The sequence below is a fragment of the Ceratosolen solmsi genome, unplaced genomic scaffold (genome assembly GCF_000503995.2).
Source record: "Ceratosolen solmsi marchali unplaced genomic scaffold, CerSol_1.0 scaffold43, whole genome shotgun sequence".
Lineage (NCBI taxonomy): Eukaryota > Metazoa > Arthropoda > Insecta > Hymenoptera > Agaonidae > Ceratosolen > Ceratosolen solmsi.
This window is the reverse complement of record NW_011948431.1, coordinates 1,255,215-1,279,228: the sequence shown is the minus strand read 5'-3', so window position 1 is coordinate 1,279,228 and position 24,014 is coordinate 1,255,215. Positions and strand designations below refer to the sequence as shown.

General features: G+C 34.1%; 1 protein-coding gene across 2 annotated transcripts; it reads right to left on the bottom strand.

The window, feature by feature from the left end:
- Nucleotides 1–3,122: 3,122 nt before the first annotated feature.
- On the bottom strand, nucleotides 3,123–21,002 carry LOC105364160 (uncharacterized). 2 transcript variants are annotated; one of them, XR_912942.1, is made up of 4 exons: nucleotides 20,978–21,002; nucleotides 4,881–5,065; nucleotides 4,347–4,478; nucleotides 3,123–3,602 (listed from the first exon to the last, which is right to left on the bottom strand). XR_912942.1 is itself a non-coding variant. In XM_011502030.1 (4 exons), the coding sequence occupies exons 2-4, from the start codon at nucleotides 4,970–4,972 to the stop codon at nucleotides 3,455–3,457; spliced, it is 372 nt and encodes a 123-aa protein (XP_011500332.1). In that variant the 5' UTR covers nucleotides 4,973–5,065; nucleotides 20,901–20,925; the 3' UTR covers nucleotides 3,123–3,454. The 2 variants fall into 2 exon arrangements, 1 of the variants encoding a protein (XP_011500332.1); XM_011502030.1 differs by lacking the exon at nucleotides 20,978–21,002 and adding an exon at nucleotides 20,901–20,925.
- Between the last annotated feature and the right edge of the window lie 3,012 nt (nucleotides 21,003–24,014).

Sequence of the window (24,014 nt, the reverse complement as noted above, 5' to 3'; positions counted from 1 at the left end):
ATTAAACTCTATATACTACAATCATTTGATAAATATTTTTTTTTTTTTTCATTAATCGGTACATATATATGCATTCCATAAACATTCAAATATTCATTTATGCATGTGTACATATGTAGACTTGCTGAACGTAAAAATAAAAAATGTAATTGGTAATTGCATTTTTAGAGAAAAAATTTTCATTTTATAAAAACATTTTCATTTCTAATTTGAATTTCTGATTTTGTAGAATATTTAATGAGCATTTAAACAGAAATTTTTTCTTTTTAGTCAAGTAATTATTTCCTTCTAATTGAACATGTGTGTGTGTGTGTGTTTTTTTTTAAGCATGCGCAATTAATAGAAGAGAAATGAAAATATAACGAGTTTCCTGCCAGAAACTTGTATTTCCATTTCATTTAATCAATTCTTTAAAAATACTAAAGTCTATTGTTTTGCTTATTTAATGAAACTAGAAATGGATTCGCAAGTGAATTTGGTGGTAGTGATGGCGGGAGGGGTGGGGAGATTCCTATACTTCTTAATGTATATTATTATCTTAGAACAACAAATTGTATATACGAAATAAAGACAAAAGAAGAAAAAAAAAACAATGACTCGTTTATATAAAGAGTGACAAAGGGGAGGGAAAAAGTCGTTATATTATTGAAGTCGCATTTTGCATTTCGGTTAAAAATACTACACCAATGAATCATATAACGGTTACATGTATCTTTTTTGAATCTCCGAATCGATTTCCAGCGTTTTTCATAATAAGAACCAATAAATGTGCGAGCATGCGTACCCTCGTTATATGTAATTCAACAATGTTATTTATAATACAGGTAGAGGTGCGTATTTCACAAAGATAAATACGCGGATAAAGCGTTCAGCCGAAAACCCTTAAAACGATATGTTCCATATTATGCTCGCACCGATAATTCAGATGTAGTGAGAAAACGTCCGGTTGTCTCGAGCGTAGATAGCGAAAGCATTAAAAAAGAAAAAAACCGAAGAGAGAGAGAGAGAGAGAGAGAGAGAGAGAGAGAGAGAGAGAGATAGAGAGAGAGAGACGAAAGAAAAGGATAAGAAAGCGGCGTGAAAGAGCAAAAGGAGACTTGTTCGCAGGATCGAGATAGGACCTCCTTCCTCTCAGACTAGGCTCGCGTCCGAGGACTTCTCATTAACATTATCTGCTTACGAGGGTTCCTTATGCCACTTAAATTGCCTCGATGTATAAAGTAGGCCGAAGAGCAGCCGCGTTCCTTCACATATGCACGCTTCTTTTCCTTTGACTTTCATTTACTTTCAACGTTTTTCTAGTCGCGTTCTCACGCCCATCGCCATCACCTTTTTTGCTTAATAGCATAATTCGTCCGTAATTCACAAGCGCCGGGCGAAAAGAAGAATTTGATCGCACTTTTTATAGATTCGTTTGTCCATTGGAGGCTAATATTTGTGCGCTAAGGAACCTCCGAATCTTCCATTTTATTTTTCTCAAAGAGTTTATCCTATTTTAATTCGTAATGTCAACGCATCGCTTCGTCATCGTGCAACAAGGAAGCTGAATATAAGTTTTCAAAATTCGTGTGTCTATTATAATTGGATATGTCGTTAGAAAAATGGTACTTTTATCCAGACGATATTCGACGGTTTTTTAGAAATGTGATAAAAGCATGAAGTAGAGTGATAGACAACGCATATGATGCACCGGATTGTCGTCACTCTCTTATAATAATTTGGAGTAATTTTATTATTATCTCTCTCTGCATAAATATTAATAATTATTAATAAGCATTTAGAAATGACAATGTCGTTGCAAAAAACTTTTCTTTCTGATCTTAGATAAGATTTTATTTTGAAAATGCTTGAGGTTAAGTGTCGTTGTATGGCCTTTATAAAATGCCAGTTGTGGCCTTAAATTAAATACGCTATGTGATATTAAATTAACCTTAACGACAATTTATTTGCCATTAAGTTGCGCTTAAAACGGAATATAAAAATGAGGACAATGTTCATTGAATTGTTTATAAATTCTGATTGTGTTCGTTAATAACCAATGTTATTTTCAAAGTACAAAGCCTACGCTTACTTTTTTTAAAGCAGATAGACAACTTATCGTATCGAGCCAATTCGCAAATAGTTCAGCTAGCTTATTACATTGAAAAGAGTAGAAATGTGAAAAACAAAGTAAGGATAAGTTGAGCATTTTCTTTGTTAAGTGTAAACACCACCGCTTTTCACATTTAAATCCGTTCATGATAAACGTACATTTACATACCCAATATGACAAAAAGACAGGACATTAGAAGTTAATGACGAAGCTTTTATTTTCTTTTTCTGTTCTTTTTATCGCAACTTGGTGAAGAATAAATTCTGTCGGATAATTTATTTGATATCGTAACTGTTAATAAATCGTGTGACGTTTATCTTATATTTTTAAGCAATATGTTTCAAACCGATAAAATTAACAAAACAAAACAAAAAAAAAACAAAAAAAAAACAAACAAAAAATACAAAACAAACAATTATTTATGTGCGATGGTTCAACATTAAAGTTGTAAGTCGATTAAAATACATTTTCAAAGATTCAAAATACCAAGACTCTCTAATTCTGGTATACGCTTAAGAAGCTTTATTTTTGTATTATTTGGAAATATTATTGTTTCCTTTTGGACAACATTTTCTCATTCGTTATGTTAATGTTGTGAAGTAGATTAAACATCGATAAAGCTGAAATATATCACGCATGAAGATTACGAGATTTCAAAAATTTTAAATACTAGGATATTAATTCTTAATTTAGCATTACAATAGCATTATTAATCAAAGAAAAGTACTTTATCCCAACTTGAAATCGTTCTTAAACATTCAAATCACTATTCTCCGTAGAATATTTATCTTGACCATTGAAACATTTTGCTTAGCTTATGTAAAATGAAAAAATTCTTCAAAAGATAATCGCATCATACCCGGGATACGAATAAAAATGACCAATAAAACAAGATCTGAATGCATCAATAACGCAAATTTAACTGGTGTCTCGGTACAATATTGACCGTAAAGTGCATTTTGTTTTTTTTTCTTTCTTCTTCTTCTTCTTCTTCTTCTTCTTCTTCTTCTTCTTCTTCTTCTTCTTCTTCTTCTTCTTCTTCTTCTTCTTCTTCTTCTTCTTCTTCTTTTATATAATTTAAGCGGTAAAAAATACCACGCGTTCGCCGTCGATCTTGCATCACCGATTTACACGCGTCCCCGACTTGGACTAAGAAGAGCCCAAGTCCATTGTTCTCAAGAGCTTTCTCTCGATTCTCCTTTTTCTCCATTTCTCCAGGCGATGGGGGCACGCGCAGAAAAATGAAAACGATAAGCAGGAGTAAAAAAGAAGAATTAAATGGCACCGTCCGTTCGCACGCGTGGCGAGCGTCTCGCACAACTTTCATCATAATAACGGCTCCGTTTGCTTTTTGTTTGCTTTTTAGCTTCGCCGATGATGATAATTGAAGCTCGAGCGATGATTCGCGTTTGCTTCGAAGATGTCCTTCTTCTTCGGGCACCTGCCTTGTGCCGTGATAAACTCGCCGAATGTGCAATTCGGCGATGTGCACTGGTCGTTTTGTATGCATCTGAAAACATTTGGGATGAATTGCAGATTAGCCATTTTCTTTGCTTTTAATTATGTTTTTTTTTTTTTTTTTTTTTTTTTTTTTTTTTTTTTGATTCCGTGCCGCTACCAAAATCTGTTTCCCGACGTTTGCATATTAATCGCTACAGCGTTTTTAAAAAGCACATCCATATATATATAGAAAGTAAAATCAATCTAATGTATACACAGGCAAAAAAAAAAAAAAACAAAAAAACAAAAAGAAAGAAAGAAAGAGAAAAAAAGAAAAGCGTATCAATGACGAGACCGTTAAAATTTATTCGAATGGCAATTATTCAAATTTTAAGAAAGTCAATTTATATATTTATATATATCTTGCTTTCAATAAAAAGTTTTTATGGTTAAAGGTATAGTCGAGCTACATTTATAACTTAGCATACTACTCAATTAGTTAATAAATTCTTAATAATTCTCATTTATAAAATCGAAAATATAACATTTACGTAATACAATTCGAATATAAGAAATTTCACGTATATTACATGGCACTTGTCATATTACAATTAGGTAATTTAGCAATCGAAATTTATCCTTTCCTGTTACCAGGAGCATTAAATTGTTAACGCATTGCAAAGTAGATAAAAATTGATCTATCCGACGTTAAAAATAAAATATAATAAAATCAATAAAAAAAAAAAAGCACAATAATTGATTTATCGATATTTATCGATGGATATTGCCAAAAATAATGATTAGCCACCCTTACATTCTGTCTCTTAGTGATAAGTAGCCTTTGCCCCGTTGTAGTTTCAAACAATCTTGATCGTGCTCGATGCAACTGCACTCGCATACTCCGTCAATCGTGATTTTTGGCGTAAATTGCGTGGGGCAACGACATCTGAAAATAGTCATTGTTCATTATTGCTTGAAGGTTAAGATTATGTTAGGAATATTATTCGCCCATATGGCCAAATTGCAATGGCCAATACATATTTTCCCATATAAATTACTTAATATCTGCATAACGTTAATCGCTCGATAAAGTATTTTAAAAAGCGCGAAAATCAGAGAAACGCGACAAAGGAAAATCTCTGCAGTCTCATCAGAATCATTTATCAATGTCGCGTTCTGTTCGCTCAGTTCCTGTCTTACTGGCACACGCGTCTATTATCCGTCTTGCATGTCTTTATGCGTCGCGTTACGTGAAACGAGCGATAAAATTGATAACAGACTGCAAGAAACGAAACAAGAGGACGTGTCTATCGATATATTTTGCAAAATTTAAATCAATGAAACTTACGGCTTGCGGGTAGGAGGCCTGACGATATTTTGCGGCGCCGTGGATGACGGGAAATGCCTTGCGGTTCTATGATCCGTCAGTCGGTCACTCATATTGGAAAAGTCCTTCCTTTCGCGACACTCGCATTCGGTGTGATTTTCAAAAGATAACTTCTCAATTTCTGTTTTACCGTAGATATACGTTGCCTGTAACAAATAAATAGAGCGGTGAAAACGCCAATATTTTTTTTTCATTAATTTTGTTGTGCGTGTGTATTCTATTATCATAGAAAAATCTTCTTAACAGAGTAAAACGCCGGGTGAGCTCCATTTTTAATAATTTTAATGAAAAACCAATGCGACAAACATTATACATATTGCCGGCAATTCAATGTCTGTATATACAAATGTCATGATATTATTAATTAATGGTATGTCAGTTGATATTATAAGCTTGACACGAAATTACATTTGAATTGTAACACATTAATCAATTTATGTTATTTAGTATGGGTATTTTATTTATAGTGCGAGTGGCATTTTATCGTAAACACTTTATGCAAATTCTTACAAGATTTAAGCATAATGACAGCATGTTCGACATTATTGCCTGGCACTTAATATAGGTGGCACAACTTTATTACCATATAAATTTTATTTACCAGAAATGATGAATAATGAAAATAGTTGTTGAATTTAAAGCTCCAGTTACTTTCGGAATAAATGTGAATAAGATTTTATTTATCCATGCCAGCAGAGCTTATTTTTTATCGCGAAGGGGACTGGCGGTTGGGCGGCAAAAGAGCATGTAATAATAAGTTTTTGAAGAATTTTGAAGAAACAAGAAAGAAAAAGAAAAAAAAATGTGAAAGGTTATTGAGGACATTGATAAAGATTTAACGAATAAACTCGATGAAAGGCTAGATCGGCCCAGTCGCTTATAATATTTATAATAATATATCAATGCGCGCGAATAGGAAGCAGCGAGAGAGAAAAAAGAGAGAGAAAACATGGTAAAGGTTGCCGTTGAATGGGGCGTGTTTAAAATTTATTGCTACCTGCAAATATTGAATTATTGAAAGGAAGGAACCGTTTACGTTAAAAATATCTAGTCGCAATCTAGTCACGTGATTTTTTATGCTTGGCATAAGAAATAAATCCTAACCGTTAACTCGCGAGGCTTATTTATGTTGGCTATGCAGTTAGCGCATGGCAAAGCCGTGTGCCGTAAAATTTCTCCTCGCGTTTCAATAAATATCAATTGCGTAGAAGCGCATTATTAATTTAATTCGTCGGAGCCTCGCGCTCGCGATGAATTTACGGTATTCCCGTCCCCTCGTTAACCTCGTGTTTTTTGTCCTCGAGACGCGGGTGTCACTCTCTCTCTCTCTCTCTCACACACACACACACACACACACACACACACACACACACACACAAAAAAAAAGGGGTTTCCAAAACTTGGGAAAAAATCTTCTCGTGCACTATTCTATTTCGTGGGGTAATCAAAATGTTTATAAAGAGTTTGAGTAAATATGCCGAGGTGACGAGTTACGTTCGAAAATTAAAAGCGATGTTTGCATGCATTTTACATGTGATATTCAGTTAAGAAGCATCATTTTGTTGTGAAAGCCGTGCGAGCGTCGATTAATAAATCGCAAACATCGGATTTATTCTTATTTATTCATTATCGGGGAATACAGCGCGTAAACACTTTTCTAGCACGTTCTTCAATAATTCATAGACAATAAGAATTTCCCTTACCGCGTTAATGCCTAATTGGGCCGTCGTCTCGCGCATCTCGATAAAATTGAATTTTGCACTTTCATTGAGTACTCTAATGGCTAAATAAACACTTAATTTGTCCGTTATTAATTTGCAGTATTACTCAATTAAGCATTTGTGAGTAAAGTAGCATTTTTAGTTATTTTGAAACTTTCATTGCTGCTTTACGTATACATAAACATCGCTTTAGATGAGCATCGGTTCGCAAATCCAAATGAAATAGCCATTTTATTTGTTAAACTTTATTTGCTCGATGCTTAGCTTTTGTACGGTCGAGTAAAATATTCTCGGCTCTGTAAAAATACGAGCCGACTAGCTCCTATGCTCAGTGAACAATGTTTCATTCGTTCAGGGAATTTTAATCAACTACTGGTTAAACATAACTTTATATATAAATATATTTGTTTTTGTTGTTGTTGTTGTTGCTGTTGTTGTTTTTGTTGTTGTGTTTTTTGTTTTTATATTATCGATCTACAATAGATCGTGTTGTATTAATTTCATGAATTAGCCTCATTTGTGTGCACTGTCCCATTGTCGTTGAACTTTATACGGACTTTGTACGGATCACTAAAAATCTACGAACACTATAAATGTCATCCATCCACTCAAATCCTCGGACATACGCAGTTTTGTCGCGTAGCTTATATTAGAATACTCGTGGTTTGGGGCCAAAAATGACGGATACAAGCGACGAAAGGAAAAAGCGCGGCAAACTTTTTCCTTAATGTTGGGTTGATCATAGTGGATGGAGCGACCGCTACTTTCCCCGTTAAAATGTCAACCTATTCGTTTCTTGCTTCGAAAAACGTCTTTCGATGTCGAGGAATCTTAAAGCCAGGGGATTCGAATTAACGAGCGCGCGGGCAGTGAAAATAAAAGATCTTGGATTATCGGAACGCGTGCCAACTTTCCCGTGAGCGACGCTCGTAAATATTTATACATCGTTTCGTGCGTACAAGCATTAACGAATCCTCTCCCCCTGTGACGTTTATGATTTTTTTTTTTTTTTTTTTTTTTTTTTTTTTTTTTTTACGTCCACTCGACTTTTTACCGCATGGAAATGCTTTCGATTCTCATTTAAAATTTTCGTTGACCATTCGATTTACGAGGAGCGAGTTTCGCTTGTCACAAAGGCGTGCGCGCGCGTCCAACCGTACAACAGTTTGCCTATAACGTTTTTAGTTGCTTGGGAATCGCATTACGAGGTAGCAATAGTCAATTAAGTTGCACTCAACAGGAACTTCCAATGTTCTTGATGAAATGTGCGCGAACCTTTAACGGACATTTGCTCAATTAAACGAATAATTAAGCCAATGACCAAGGCATTTTTTTTTTTTTTTTTTTTTTTTGGATGCACTCGAAGCTTACCTATAAACTTTTTCTCGAGAAATAAAAATTAAATAATCATAATACACTATCAGAATCGGGTAGTCACGAGTTAACGAGGATGTTGCAATACAATTGCGTTACCAAATATTTATGAATAACGGAGGCTCCGCTATCGGGGCATCTATGCGACCGGCGTACAACCGGGACTACTCCCGTCGTAGTAATAAGCACCGACGAAACGACATTTTTCTAAACGCCGACTCGCAATTGCTGATGAAGTTGTCCCTGAAAAATTCCATCCCTCGCGCAGCCCCACAATCCTCGCTAACGCATTTAGGAATTAAAATTTGTCATTTTCACTTGGTACGGGGCAAGGGATTTAAAAAAATAAGTGCCGCGTACGAGAATCCAAACACTGCGCTGCTTCGACGATAGATTAATAGACACGTCGCCACGTGTTACTTACCGTAAATTTACCGTTTCGCAATAACGCGCGTTGTTCTAGTCCGTTGTTTCGTGTAACCGATGAAATCCTCTCGTGGTTTTTCAATTTCGAGGCTGTTTAAAGACGAGCGCGTTGGAAAACGTTGGGAAACGTTGGGAAACGTTGGGAAACGATGATGATTCGAATCGAGGGGATGATGGCGTACGCCTTCGTTACACTTAGCGGCCGAAGTCTTGTGTCCAGTTGCCGGGGACACTATTCATTCAAGATCTTTACTTTAATCCCTATGACTTTGGCCTTATTACATTCATAATGAGGAAATAGCTGGCGTTTTACGGGGACCCGCTGAGCTTTCACGGCGGCAAAACTATCGTCGACGAACTGATGATTTCTTGCCAGAGCAATAGCTAACGCTCGTAAACGCTCGGATGAACGTTATAGAAGAGGTCGAATGTGAAATTATTGCATTTAGGACTTTCCGTTAAGTCCATTGTTTTTAATGAAAAACTGCCTGTTTTATTTTACGACCATGGCATTATTTATTAAATTTACACCGAGTTGGAGAAAATGTTTGCGAATGCCTCTTATTAACCCGTAATATAAAAATATTCATCAAACGAAGAAACGCTAATCTGGTATATAATGTTTAATTGTTAAATGTTAAATGCACTTTTGAAAATAATAGTATATTATTAATGTTTGTAAAATATAAATTTTTTGTCTTCTTTCATAATCTTACGCTCGATACTTATGTTTATCGTGGGAGCGTACATATTTTACATTTAGTGATTGACGGCGGGAGTCATTGTCAATGTGTGCATTAGGTAAAAATGATTGATTTATAATTTGTAATATATCTAGCACATACTAGTTTATAATGCATATGAATTTTGATAATACGTTTCAACGAATTTCCGCCATTTGACAAATAACCGATATTCGCTTTTAACTATAATTGTCTAAAAGACGTAATTATTTTTCCATTTAATGAATAAATTTCTTTTGATAATAAAGTATAAAAACTACAGAAATTTGAATACATAATGCAAGATAAAACAAAAAAAAAAAACAAAAAAAGCAGCCCCTCTTTCTTACTTACGAAGTAAGAAAACGTCTGCAATGGTCAAGGTGAAGTGTAATAGAATAAAATATAGGGGAGGTAAAGCAATCAATTTCAATGATTTTAGTTGCTGCTTGTACTTATCTTGCTTACATTAGAAATGAACTATAGAGCGTCGATCGAAAGTTCCGATTTCCGATGTCGACTTCAATAAATGGCTCGTCGTCGTAAAAGTTATCTCGCCAACATAAATCTTTCGACATACGACAGGTTGTATCGGGCAATATCAACATCATCGAATGCTCTATTGGAACAACAAATAGAGCGTAATGAGATTCTTGGCGGTGAATTTTTTGCATCGATGTATTTCAAATTAAACATAGCCGAGAAAATAAGAACAGAAAAAGAAAAGAAAACAAAGAACACAAAAACCGAAACAATGACATTTGAGAAAACGTTGCTGAAGGAATCACTTATTAAGCGCTAAACTAAAAAAGAAAACAGATAATTTATTCCATTATCATATAACATTAAAGGCACTCGATGACGATATGCATATGCTGCGTTGCAAAATAATTTCAGCCGTAAGTAATAATATTTGGATTAAGTCTGACGCACTTAATTCCGTATTAAGATCGTCCCTCGGCATCGAATAAAATAAAAAGCCTCGTTCGTTGAAAATGTGGGAAGTACGTGAATGGTGGTCCTCAAGATCGAAAACGGTTTACGAAAACACGGAGCTCAGTAAAAATATCGTAAAATCGCAAAGCTGGCAGAATGCAGTTGGAGGCTGAGTCGCGTTATCTCGCGAGAATATGAGACGACGATCGTTAATCAAGGGATTCGCGTTAAGGGGACACGTGTGTGCGCGGGTGTTATGGGACGTTACCCACTATCAGTTGTAGCCTTAAAATTTTATGGCGTACATGACGCTTTCCAGTTTATTTTCAGGGCTGCGGTGTCTACTTGCTTCAAAGAGCTTAAGATTATTGTGAATTATCAATCGATATGGCAACTTTTTCCTACATCCAGACTAATCAATCACTGCGATGTACATTGTTGGATTATGGATTATCTTGCAAACGATTATACATAAAATTCAAGGAAGAATAATAATTACGTACGGCCGCCAGTTTTTCATAATTCATTTTGAATAATTGTTTATTATTTTCAGAATATTTGTAATAACTTAAAATTGTATATGTTTAAGGAATAGATCGTAGGATATAGGAAAATTTATTTGCCAAATACACATAAGTCGTAAAATGTGTACTAATGAATAAAAACTTTACTTCCTTTATGCTCTTGTAAAGTTGTAAAAACAATGTTATTAGCGTAGGAATTTGTTTCCATAATTTATTTTTCGTACATTTCCATTTTTATAGGAAAATTATTATTAACAATTAAGAAAGAAAAGAAAATAATAATAATAATAATAATGCATAATAATAATACATAATTATATCGTGAAAATTACGATTTAGATGAAAAAAGTACCTCTGCATATAATTAAACCATATATAATTTAATATAATTTCTTAATTAAATGGCAATATGAATTCATGCACATTACGCTGAATTTATCTACAACATGTCTTGTACTACGAAACCTTGTAATTTTTTAATGGAGGCTATGGTCATCCATTCCTATAATGCTTTTTATACGGTAATTGCATGTTTACAACTTTATGAGTTTAAAAGTAATTTTTGAAATAGCATTCAGATTATACTAATCAGGATCATTACAGGTAAAGACAGTGCTCGGGTATTTATTTAACTCGCTCGCGCATCTTTTGTTATACTCTTTCGTCATCATTTTAAGCGTGTAATTCAAAAATCATTAATCAACTTAATATTTGTAATAGCATTGCAATCCTGGCATTAAGTTTTTATATCTTTTTCACCTCTGTTCACCCTCCTCCCCTCGTCGTCCCATCTTTCTATAATGAAAGTACAGCGGATTTCCGAGCGATTTTCGATGTTTTGGTAACTTACAATAAGCTTCTCATCCCAATCCCAGTATATCTAAAATGACCAATCTCATACATTTTGCTTATTATTATTTTTCCGAATAGATTTTCCTTTTCGCATTGTTTACACAACGGCTTAATGCACGGAACAATTTGCCCTGCGGTTCTCCTATTTTACCTGGCAATTTCTTGCAGGTAGCAGATTTAGCTTTCGTTTCTCATCGATAGTAATCTAGCGCAACACTTATTTATAAGAATATGTACTTGACACGTTTAATTCCTTAGTTGCGCATTACATTTTAGCTTGTGTTTTAGAATGAAAATTGACGAAAAGCGCGGGAGGGGGTTATCGTTACGTTAAAGTAGCGGAAAATGTGTGCATTTTCATGTGTGCAAAAAGTACGTGCAATTTCGCGAAATGGAGCTTTTTATTTTAAAAGCTGTCAGAAGTGACACGAGCCCCTCGTAAAAACCAAGATGCCGTAAAGGAATAACCGCCCGCGTCGAAATAATAATCGTTCTTTCAAGGAGCATCGCCAACGAGAAATTTAATTTGGCTGGCACAATGCGTCGTGAGCAATCTACCCTTCTCACTTGCCCGAGGATAAAAAGTGCGGATTCGTGAGCGAAGTAAAGAGAGAGAGAGAGAGAGAGAGAGAGAGAGAGAGAGAGAGAGAGAGATACGAAAGAGAAAGTCAAAGATAAGTAAGGGGAAAGGGAGGGAAGGAGTGAGTAAACCCGAGTGGAGAAGAGCCTCATTAGCATTAGCTGCCCTCTCCCCTCGCAATCTCGCTCCGGGCTGCCATTCATGAATGGACCCGCCGCGCACGCACACACGCCCACGCGGGACCGCATTGCAGCTGCATTGCGCGTTTGCGCTCGACCGCGGCATACGTAGGTGAGCGCACGTGCAAAGGATGGCGCATCGCGGGTGGGATCGGGAAGCGCAATTTTACAGGCGCTGCCCTCGAGTGCGAGTACTGGCAATTTATGCCTCCGCCTGCACACGAGCGGCTCCTCTCTCATTTTCGATTATCGCCACTTTCCTCCTCTCTCCCACTCCCTCGCCCTTCTCGTTCTACTATGCTATCTCGCTCTCTCCACTTGCCGAAGACATCATTTCGCAATTTTTCGGAGTCGATGAATTTTTAATGGCCCCGCTACAACTCGAGCTTATTATTCGAGTATTAAATCGTCGTTGCATTAAAGATTATAAACTCAATCCTTATTTTTCATTTATCATATCTATATGCAATTGTTCCCATAAATAATGTTCACGCATTTGATCAATTCTAAATATTTATCTATAAATTTATGCAATTATTTGTGTGCGTGTGTACACCATATAATTGAACGTTAGTTTATGTTATTTTCCATATATTTATATCAATCTGTCGCGAGTTTCGTTTATAATTTATATCGATTCTAGCTTCAAGATATTATTACAAATTATTAATTAATTATTCAGAATTACTTTGGATGATCGAGTCGAATATTTGCATATATATATATTTACGTGACTTTTATGCAATTCCACTTTAAATACTAATTTCCTTACGTTTACAGTTATCTACGTTATAAATGTATTTTTGATTTAATTATATAAAGATGATTTAATAATAATAGTTTTCCGGCTATTTGATAAAATATCAAGATAATGTATTAACATACAATACTTTAAGCAGTAATTTAATACGGAGCGAATAATTTATCTAAAAATCAACAAAGAATAATATTAATGATAGTTTCGAGGCAATGCTGATGATGACCTAATTGATTGATTAATATGTAGTAGTAATAAGAGCTTAGTGTTGGCGAATTTAATACAACTCACATCGCATCTCAGAAACTCAATACGTACACAAGCTTACATGAATAGAGAAATAAATACAAATGCAAAATGGTTAAATGATAAAATCGAGTAGATATTAAATATGAATTACATTCCGTTACATGATTCAGTCTTCGTTTTTTATCCTTTAAGCATGTACAATATCAAATCTTTGATCATTAATAACCATCGAGAAATTTTATAATTAAGAAAATCGTTAATATACTACTTAAGCGGTATTACTAATATAATTGAGAGGTATAAACTTATGAAAATCAATACCGTTAGAATTTTAATTACTTTATTATTATTATAAAGTTTATTATTTAAAATTAATGAAAATTTCCCTTAAACGGTAATAATGAATACATAAACAATAACATACTATATTTATTTAATACGATTTTTGAAAACTTGTAGATATTTACTTTAATCGATTAATTATTAAAAATATAATTATGCTACGAAAAAATTATTCTAAATTTTATTTGTACTAAATTTAAATTTCAATTGACGGTATGTATTTTTAGTCTGTATAATATGAAGTATTCAATAATAAACATTGTAATAAATTATATTTTCGTTGGAAAAACATTTTCTAAAAATGTAAAATTCTTTCCTATTATTATTTACATTATATATGCTTCCAAGCAAGTAAAAATATACAAAACAATAACAATATATATATATATATATATATATATATATATATATATAGTGTTAATTTTATTGATGTATATACTTATGTAATGAAAATACGTATGTAGTGAGAGTTTGTACAAAATTTGGTGACATTGGCTTATGTCAGTTAGACATGATAGAATTACGTCTGGGCATTAATATTAAGCATTTCTTTGTACTTTAGTAAATCGCGAGAGTATACTATAAATCAATTGAATAATTAGTTTATAAAGCTGAAGAAGAGATTCGGCGTAATGAACATTATACGTATATTTATATATATTTTTTTGTTCTTTTTTTTTCTTCAAAAAATGAGGACATTGTTTAATTAGTGAAGGGTAAAGGATATAGACATAAAGAAACGCATAGTTTGAGGAGTTAAATACTGTGGATTATATTTCATATATTGTAGAGTTAAAGAAAAGTCACTTGTACAGAATTTTCTCGCTTAAATGAGAATAAAGAAATGTACATTTTACTATCTGTTGTTATTTTAGTTAAAGGTAGCGCTAAAATATGGGAACTTATTAAGCATGCATATATGGTCATTTTAATCAGATTCTATCGGTCCTTTTTCACATTTTTTGTACTTACGACAAGGTAATAAATTTCATAACACTAACAGTTTTATTATGAAATTCTCATAAAAGTAATAAAAGCGGAAAACTCATAAGGGAGACACGTGAGTGATACTATACTACTGGCATGTTATTCAAACAATTTTTATGACTTCGTTTGAAAGTTTGAATTTATAAAACTATAAATTATTTCTGCTGCAAGAAGGTGTGAGGTACGAACTTTTATAAAAGAGTAAGAAAAATAAAAAGAAGAGAGACAAAGCTACTTTGTCTATAAAGACTCTATATTAATATTTAGAGTATAGGAAAAAGTAGTTATTGTAGTAAATTACGTAATGATGGAGTTACGCGCTTTATTGAATCTCACAAGAGTAACGTGCGTAATTAAGCAGATTAAAGTGAAGGAGGTGTATACATAAAAGGGATAATAAACTAAGAGCACATTAGATTTCAAGAAGAAAGTTGAAAAGCAACAAGTCCAACAGTTGTGCACGTACTTGAAATTGAAGAATGAAATAAACATTTTTCTTCTGAATAAAAAAGAAATTATTAAATTGGAATTGAATATGCATTTGTCTGCGTATATACATTACACATTTCATCATATGAAAGAGTAGAATCGAAGTTGCAATAAGCACTGAAAAAGATTTTTATTCGTTAAGGAAAAAAAAAACTCATTCGAAATTTTCAACTCGCACAACAATACTGTTATAATTAAATGCGGCTCGACACTTAAATACTTGTGTTTGCTAACTATAAATAGATTGTTCTGTATTGCCCTATACAATATTCGATAGCCTGTCCTTATCATAAATTTAATTTCATATTTTAATTCAAACGACTATTGACGTCGAACAAGCCTAGAAGGTGGCGAGAGGCCTCTCTCTCTCTCTCTCTCTCTCCACACACACACACACGCGCAGAGAGAGAGAGAGAGAGAGAGAGAGAGAGAGAGAGAGAGAGAGAGAGAGAGAGAGAGAGAGAGAGAGAAAGAGAGGGTGGAGTGGGGGCAACTTGTGTACCTCAAGCATAATTTAAAACTTGATTTAAATAAAAACAAATTGGCAAGAATATGAGGGTCCAGGCGCACATATTCCGACCTGTAAATGTTAATACTCCGGGAGGCTTCACACCTACGCACTTCGAGGGTCGTGAGCAGAAATCACGCGTCATTAGCGTCTGGTGGACCTGTCGGCGCGTGACGTCACTATGTTAGCGTCCGAGTACGTAGTGCAATAGCTTTGGTAACAGCCGAGGCAGGCCGGTACTCGCTATGATAAAGGTATGATTTTGGGCGGGGGGGGGAGGTGGAAACGAGTCGTGGATTCGTATTATCATGGTCAATACAGGGAGTATCGAAGGTCGTACGGAGTCAGCGACGGAAGACATACATAGATGCTTTGCCTTTTCTTAAGAGATCCCTTTTAATTGTCAATCAAACATTGACATTCTCTGGAGAAATATATAGGAGTGGATTTTAACGTTGATATATATATATATATATATATATATATATATATATATATATATATATATATATATATATGTATAATTGAAATTTACATCGGGAAAAGTGATTGAGACGGGCAATTGTATTCAGCAGTCTAGATCGCTTTGTTAAAAGCTGTCCGTTTTTATGAATAATTTGACTTATTGTCGTCGTTATGGTTCAAAGAAAAATATTTACAAAAAGGTTAAACCCACTGTTTAAACTATTTGCGATACAGTAGCCGTTGAATTTACGGAGCCTACTATCAATTGTTATACCTTTGCCTTTTAAAATCCTTACTTTATTTCCGGAAAGCTATTTGTTTTATATCGTTTGTGACACGAAACTAGTTATATATATAAACATTTTTTTTTTAAAGATAAATATACGTATTAATGACCGATAATCATAAACTTAAATTGAACACATATATATGTAAAAGATATTATGTATTTTTCGAACGCCGAGATAACATTACATGTTGGTTATTACGCTGTCTTCTTAATAATACTCTTCCTTATATATTTATAATCTTGAATGTCCATCCTATTGTATAATTACAGTTAGAAATTTGTATTTCTTGCATTGTCCTCTACACGTGCGTAGGGATTTGCTGTTTACTCCAACGCGATTATGATTAATTAAAAGAAAAGAAGAAGAAAAATAAAGGAAGATTATTTTCATTATTAATGTGAAAGTAAATTAACAAACAATTGTATAATATTTTTAAATTTTCGGGATCGAGTAGTTGTCTGGGAAACGTAGTATTTGGTAACAATGAAGGCTATCTAAACAAAGACTTGAAGCAACACGATGATAAATGACATATGTATTTCTTCATCAGAGGTAATTATCAGAGGTAAGTAGCTATATACAGTGAGATTACTTTGAAAACTATCGTTTTAAGCAAGAAATCGTAAACAATGATGCAAAAGCTTTTAGCTTTACACATGTCGGCGGGAGTCAATTAGTATATAAAAATGATTGTAAAGTCGGGCAATGTAATAAATCCACAGGACGTCTGTCTATCCTATCTAAAATTTGCATTAAGAAATATATTGGTTTTTAAAATTTGAATATGCATAATGATTTTATAGCCGCTATTGTTACATTGGAATGCTATATTTATTGGAATATTCTATACGTTAAGCACGATTCCTTCAGAGCGCGCCAATGTACCAATCAAATGCCATCACCGGTTATCTTGTGCACTTAAACAATGACCGGTATCACGAGTTATTGTGCGTATAGTTGTAAAATGTTCTTTAGAGCATTGTGCAGTTGGTAATATTGCTGTCAGCTGGTATAGCGTATGTGTAATTGATTTTATTTTTACTTCTAAACAAAAAAATAAGAGAAGTAAGTCGGTATAATTGGATGGAAAAAAAAAAAAGAAAAAAAAAAGAAAAGAAAAAGAAGAAAAAAGAAAAGAAAACAATAACAAAAAACAAACTAATATTCACCATCGCGTCGTAATAATAATTGTATTAATTTATAAAGCCGGCAGTTGGTTACAAAGATAATAATACATATGTATTCGTGCGAATGATACAAGGCATTTGAATATTTAGAATAAATGTAAATCCGAGTATTTTTGCGAAGGACAAACGCTACGGTAAAAGAATGTGCTTACATGGGGTATATTTTACAAAAAAACTTTTGTATATCGCTAGAATTGTAGAATCTTTCGATGGAGCTTCATTAGCTCGTATCAAAAAATATTTTGAGAATGTCATATTCCTATAAAGGGATTCTTATAGAATCAATTTAATGCCAATTAATCTACGAATAACCAAACGATGGCGCAACACATTATTGAGAAAGCTCGATCGGACATTCAATGACGTTTAATACACATATTTATATGTTAAAATAGAAATTCTCGGCATAAAAATTAATTATACATTCCTGGGGACTTGGTAGAAGTAGAAATAAAAGGTTGATATCTTCGAGTGTCCCCTTCAACATAAACGTACCTCCAGGTTTAATGGAAATTCCTTATTATGAAGTCAAATACGACTCTATTAGTAATATAAATAACAATTACTTGTTGTGATTTAGATTAAGAGAGCATTAAAGTTGATAGAATTTTCAACTCCAAGTTTACGGTGGTGAGTCTCCTGGAAACGCCGGATGTAATAGAAAAGGTGTTGTATTACTTGCTGTGTCATTGAACTGTCGCGCGCGGGAGTAATGTAATCTCGGATTATGTGTGTCCGCATAATGAATTGATCGTGATTAGTGTGGAAATACTGTACCCGTGTAATCCGTGGAACTAGTTATGACAGCCCGATGAGGCTCGTCTCTCGTCTCTCTCGTCTCTCGTCTCTCGTCTCTCGTCTCTCGTCTCTCGTCTCTCGTCTCTCGTCTCTCGTCTCTCGTCTCTCGTCTCTCGTCTCTCGTCTCTCGTCTCTCGTCTCTCGTCTCTCGTCTCTCGTCTCTCGTCTCTCGTCTCTCGTCTCTCGTCTCTCGTCTCTCGTCTCTCGTCTCTCGTCTCTCGTCTCTCGTCTCTCGTCTCTCGTCTCTCGTCTCTCGTCTCTCGTCTCTCGTCTCTCGTCTCTCGTCTCTCGTCTCTCGTCTCTCGTCTCTCGTCTCTCGTCTCTCGTCTCTCGTCTCTCGTCTCTCGTCTCTCGTCTCTCGTCTCTCGTCTCTCGTCTCTCGTCTCTCGTCTCTCGTCTCTCGTCTCTCGTCTCTCGTCTCTCGTCTCTCGTCTCTCGTCTCTCGTCTCTCGTCTCTCGTCTCTCGTCTCTCGTCTCTCGTCTCTCGTCTCTCGTCTCTCGTCTCTCGTCTCTCGTCTCTCGTCTCTCGTCTCTCGTCTCTCGTCTCTCGTCTCTCGTCTCTCGTCTCTCGTCTCTCGTCTCTCGTCTCTCGTCTCTCGTCTCTCGTCTCTCGTCTCTCTCTCTCTCTCTCTCTCTCTCTCTCTATATATATATATATATATATATATATATATATATATCTCGATCTCTCGATTTCCCTCTCCCACTCCCTCACCCTCTCTTTCCTTTCACACTCACTTATTCGTTCGCTCTCATTGTTTCATTTTTTATTAACTGGACGGAGGGAATTGTCATTGTATAATCGAGTTATTAATCTTTTTGCGATGAATTTTATGCGTCATTCGTGTAATGAGTCACTGTTAAGTAAATTCCTAACGTTTGTTTAACATTGCTTTACCGAACATTTTTATGATGTATATCTGCTTAAAGTCGTAATTTTACTTTTCATTCTTGCCTGTAGGGTAATTCTTACCGAGATTCCGTTCGCCGATATTATACACGTACCACTGACGTTTGAGTAATTGAGTTATTTTGTATTTGCGCTCTCGTATATATTGACAATTGCACTATCGTAAGATGTTATATTAACGGCAATCGTTTCCAAAGGAATGCTACTAATAGATTCAATATTTAAACGATTATCACGATTTTTTTTTTCATTAGTCACCATACGGGGTTAAAGTTTGAGAAGTTTTGGGTATTTTGATCAATTGCAATATTTTTTATTTTTTTTTTAATATAATTATTAACAACGTATAATGAATAATTGAAATTCGAATGCGTGAGTTTTTAATCTGCATATTAAAAAAGTAAATATAAATTATAACCGAGTACATATAAATTATTCCGATTCTACCCTCTGATACGTAAAAGCATGTTGTAATAATTACGGTATAGAAATCGCGATTTTTTTTACTTGCATCGAGCGCATTGGCAAGCTTGATTGAATATCACCAAGATTTGTAGATGAAAATTACAAGGTGATAAATTAGGACTTAATCACAGATTAATCACGTCTAATAATGTTATTAAACTATAATTTATTCTATTCGTTACAAGTGTCTATAGCGTCCTTAGAAAGTGATATAACTTGTAAGAGTTCGTTTGAAATAATGGAATATTTGCACATAACAATGATTATGCGGGTACCATAAATACTATGATAATACATATGTATCGAGTTGCGGCTGAGGAAAGTAAATTGAATTATAGATAATGTTTTTATTTCTTTATACTCCTGGATACAAATATATATATATATATATATAAGGTAAATAAATTAGCAAAATTATATTGTGAAATAATTCAACGAAAGTTGAAAATAACATAAAATTTCGATAAATTATTTGCATTGCAAATTTGCATGACACGTGATCGTATCACGATGTGTATCAAGATTATAGTAGAAGTGAATTTGCAGACATGGCATTCGCATAGATAGATTCTCGATCGCCAGCTCGCTCGCGTTCCCACTCTTCTAATAAACATGGATGAACGAACAACGCATATGTACGCAATATAAACAGAAATTGACTTGCAACGGGATGTAGCATGTAAAAGTTAAAGATTAGGAGTGAAAATACAGGCGGGAATCATCGGGGGAATCAACCTCGACTTATGCGGACAAATTGATATTGTTGGTTCGCCGATAAAAAAGCGATAATTGGAAAGATTAGGCTATTCTGACAACAATTAAAGACTAATTTAATTGGAGAATCACTTTAAATTATATGTATTTCATTTTTTTTTTCTTATTTTTTTTCTTTTTCTTTTACTTTTTCATTCATTCATGTATATTGTGAAATTATTAATTCTTAACAGCACATTAATTCATAGCGATAATTGAAAGTGTCGTTTTTTTTTTTTCTTTGTTTTTTTTTTTTACAGATTTTCTACTACATCGTAGTTTGCAATTTAAGCAATTTAATAAAGTCGAAGTTTTGCGTGTGCGTGCGCATAAACAATACGTATTTTACACATTAATTTGACTGATGCAAAATGATAATGCCGAGCTGAGAATCGTGACAAGGTAATTCACATTCACGAATTTCTCCAGGAATCGTTAATGCCAAAAAAGCAACTACATTTACTCACGTTAGAGCTAAGAATACACAGGCTTTATTTATGTCTGCCGTCCTTGATGTATCATTAGCAGGGCATACTTAACTCACCCCATCTGTTTACTTTCAGCGGTGGCTTCGCGGAACGAACCCAATGTGTTGCGAGTAACGGACATTTTCTGGAATCCCCGGCCACGCGCGAAACGAAGGGCAAAACATCGCGAGACGTACTATTCATTCCGCGAGTCAAGACCTAATAAACGGGCAGAGCCGACAAATGTCCCGGTTGTCCATAATGTTGAATACTCGTGGCCGTGATCGCTCCCTCCCTCCCACCCTCCTTCCGACTCCGACAATCGTCGTCAACGAGCCGCGAAAGAAAATAAAAACAAAAGAAGAAGAACAGCGGTCCGTTGATCGTAAATAAAGGTTAAACAGTGTATGAGACGAGGGTAACTTTTTCACGAATGTTATTTCACTAAACATCGTTGAGGTCAGAGTCCAATTGTTTAGGCGTAGTAGCATAATCGGCTGGCCGACGAAGATCTCGCGTCCCGTCATAAACTTATGAAATCCGAGATCGTTGATACTTGGCGACGAATAAACTGGAAATGAGGCGGCCTAACGCCATTTGCCATTCGTGTAAAGAGAATCGATCGGCCCTTCCGAATTCTGAGCTGGCAAAGGCAGTAAAGTCGATATGCGATCACAAGACGACTCACTGCTCCTTTACACCTCGTCACCTCGTCACCCGATACTCTCAGGATTAATAATTTTTTATCATTATCCAGTTGGTTTATTATGTGGTGGTGGGATTCGGGTTGTGGTTGGGGGGATGGGGGAGGGGGGGATTAGACTCGATGTCAATCACAATGAAACGATTACCGGCGCTTCGCGATGTGCTTAAAGCCATCGTCCTTCTTCCCTCTACTTAACATTCAAATAATAGTTTGATTTAAGGAATCTAAGCGCCCTGAGCGTTTGTTTTCACCCTTGTTTTCGTTTGTTTAGCTGCTTGTTAATTCGTAGGTATGCGCAGTCACGGTAACCGAATAGCGACGGATTTTGTGACAAAGAAACCTTTCGCGACACGTTTCTTATTACAATTTCTTATTCGTCCTCTTCGCTTCTTTTATTGCAACAACCATACTCGGTATATTGAAATGAATTTTAATATTCAAATTCTGTCGCATATAGTTATAATTACAGAGTCATTAATTTCCAAATCACTATTTTCATTATTTCTTATCTTCAATATTATATATAAATTTTTCCCATCGTCCCGAGCCATTTGAATATTAAGGAATTTTATTGTTTCTTTTATGTATTGTAATAGCGACAGAATCGCTCTGTTACATTACATTAATCGAATGATATTTTTTTTTTTATATATTTATTTATTTATTTATTTATTGAAATACGGTATCATTATCGGTGCGGTATCGATGCAATTAACTTAATATCTCAATACTATTATGCGTATAAACAAATATTACAAATTTTATTTTGTCATCAGATTACACTTTACTGAATATAATAACGTAATAGTGAATTATATTCTGTGATAATTGCAATCTATCTAGAATGATTAATGATACGAGGTACTCGAATTAAGTCTTAAATTAAACAAAAAAGAACAATTAATAATTTTACGCTTTCATTACGTAGTTGTGTAATGTTTCTGTCATATTCAAAATTCATTGTTAATCGAGTAGTCGATAGATTGATATATTAATGCAGGGGTAAGTGATCATCGCTTCATTAGGGTATTATTACATTAATTATAAAAAGAAGACAGAAACAAGTATGTAGATTACGAGGTAATGAAATATTGTTAATTCGCACTAGCGTTTGCTTAAAATATGCAAGTAAGCCATGCATTATCGATAATGATTACGGCGTAAATTTGATGGTGAAAATTGTATTAAAAATTATGTTTAAACGAAATTACATTTGACTGAAATCATAATGGAAAGTTTCACCACAGGTTATATATAATCACCAAAATACTATTAATATTATATTTTCAAAAATATAACTTTCAACATACCATTATGACAATCGGCAAGATTCATTAAAATTCCAATTTAGTTTCCATACAGCTGCTAAGATTATATTCCCCATAAACAATGATATTGATTCTTATATTAGAAATTTTATATTAAAAAAAAAAAAAATGCTCGCTTTCGTACATTTGATGAGAAATATTGTTCTCAATAACTGCTGTAAGAATAATGAAATTTTTTTATTTCTTTATATTTGTTTTTGTTTTTAAATAAGAATAAAATTATTCTATGTTAATTGAAAATGAAATCTGAGTCCATGTTGATCATGAAAGTAATGTCTTGCTTATTATTCCGATAATATTTAACTAATGTGTGGACAATCGAAATATGTTTACAGTAATAGTCAAGTTAGAAGCATATAAATAAAATTCGGTTCAAGCTAGTATTTAATATGTATTTCAATTAACACAACATTTATTTAACTTATGCGAATTCATGTTTCTTCTTTAAAACAAATAAACCGTATTCAAACAATCGTATTCGCATTCGTAAGAAATTTATTACTTTTAAAATTGTGTGCTTTCATGTGTGTGCGCGCGCGCGCGTGTGTGTTTTTTTATATTTTTTTAATAATGATTCCTTTCGACGTATAATGTCGTATATTGTTAACTTGACACGAGAAAAATATTATTCGATTATAAATAAAAACTTGAAATACTTTTTCTTAGAATTTTCTGTTTAATTTATCTTGCCTATAAAATTATTGAATGAAGACTCAGATGGAGTCGAAAAAAATTTAGAATGTGTATAGCAAGTGCCGCTATGTCGTGAAATTGGTTCAAGTGTTTAGAAATTCGCCTTTTTCAAGACTAACGTGCACGTGGCAAATATTTAGAATCGTTTGATTAATGCTCTTTTTTTGAATCGTAATTTCTAAAAAATAATATTACAGTTTTATATTATTTTTAATTTTAGCGCACAACAAATTTTAAATTTTAAAACATTTTAAACACAAAACAAAAATATGTAACGTCGGAACTTTTAATGAGTATATGTACACACGCACACGCGCGCACACGCATATATATATATATATATATATATATATATATATAGGTATGCGTACGTATGTATGTATGTAT

Excerpts from the sequence above, each read along its gene's own strand:
- LOC105364160 (XM_011502030.1), bottom strand. The coding sequence starts at position 4,972 with ATGAGTGACCGACTGACGGATCATAGAACCGCAAGGCATTTCCCGTCA. Across the intron at positions 4,479-4,880 it reads AGGCCTCCTACCCGCAAGCC|ATGTCGTTGCCCCACGCAAT; the intron begins GTAAGTTTCATT and ends GACTATTTTCAG. Across the intron at positions 3,603-4,346 it reads TTATCACTAAGAGACAGAAT|ATGCATACAAAACGACCAGT; the intron begins GTAAGGGTGGCT and ends AAATGTTTTCAG.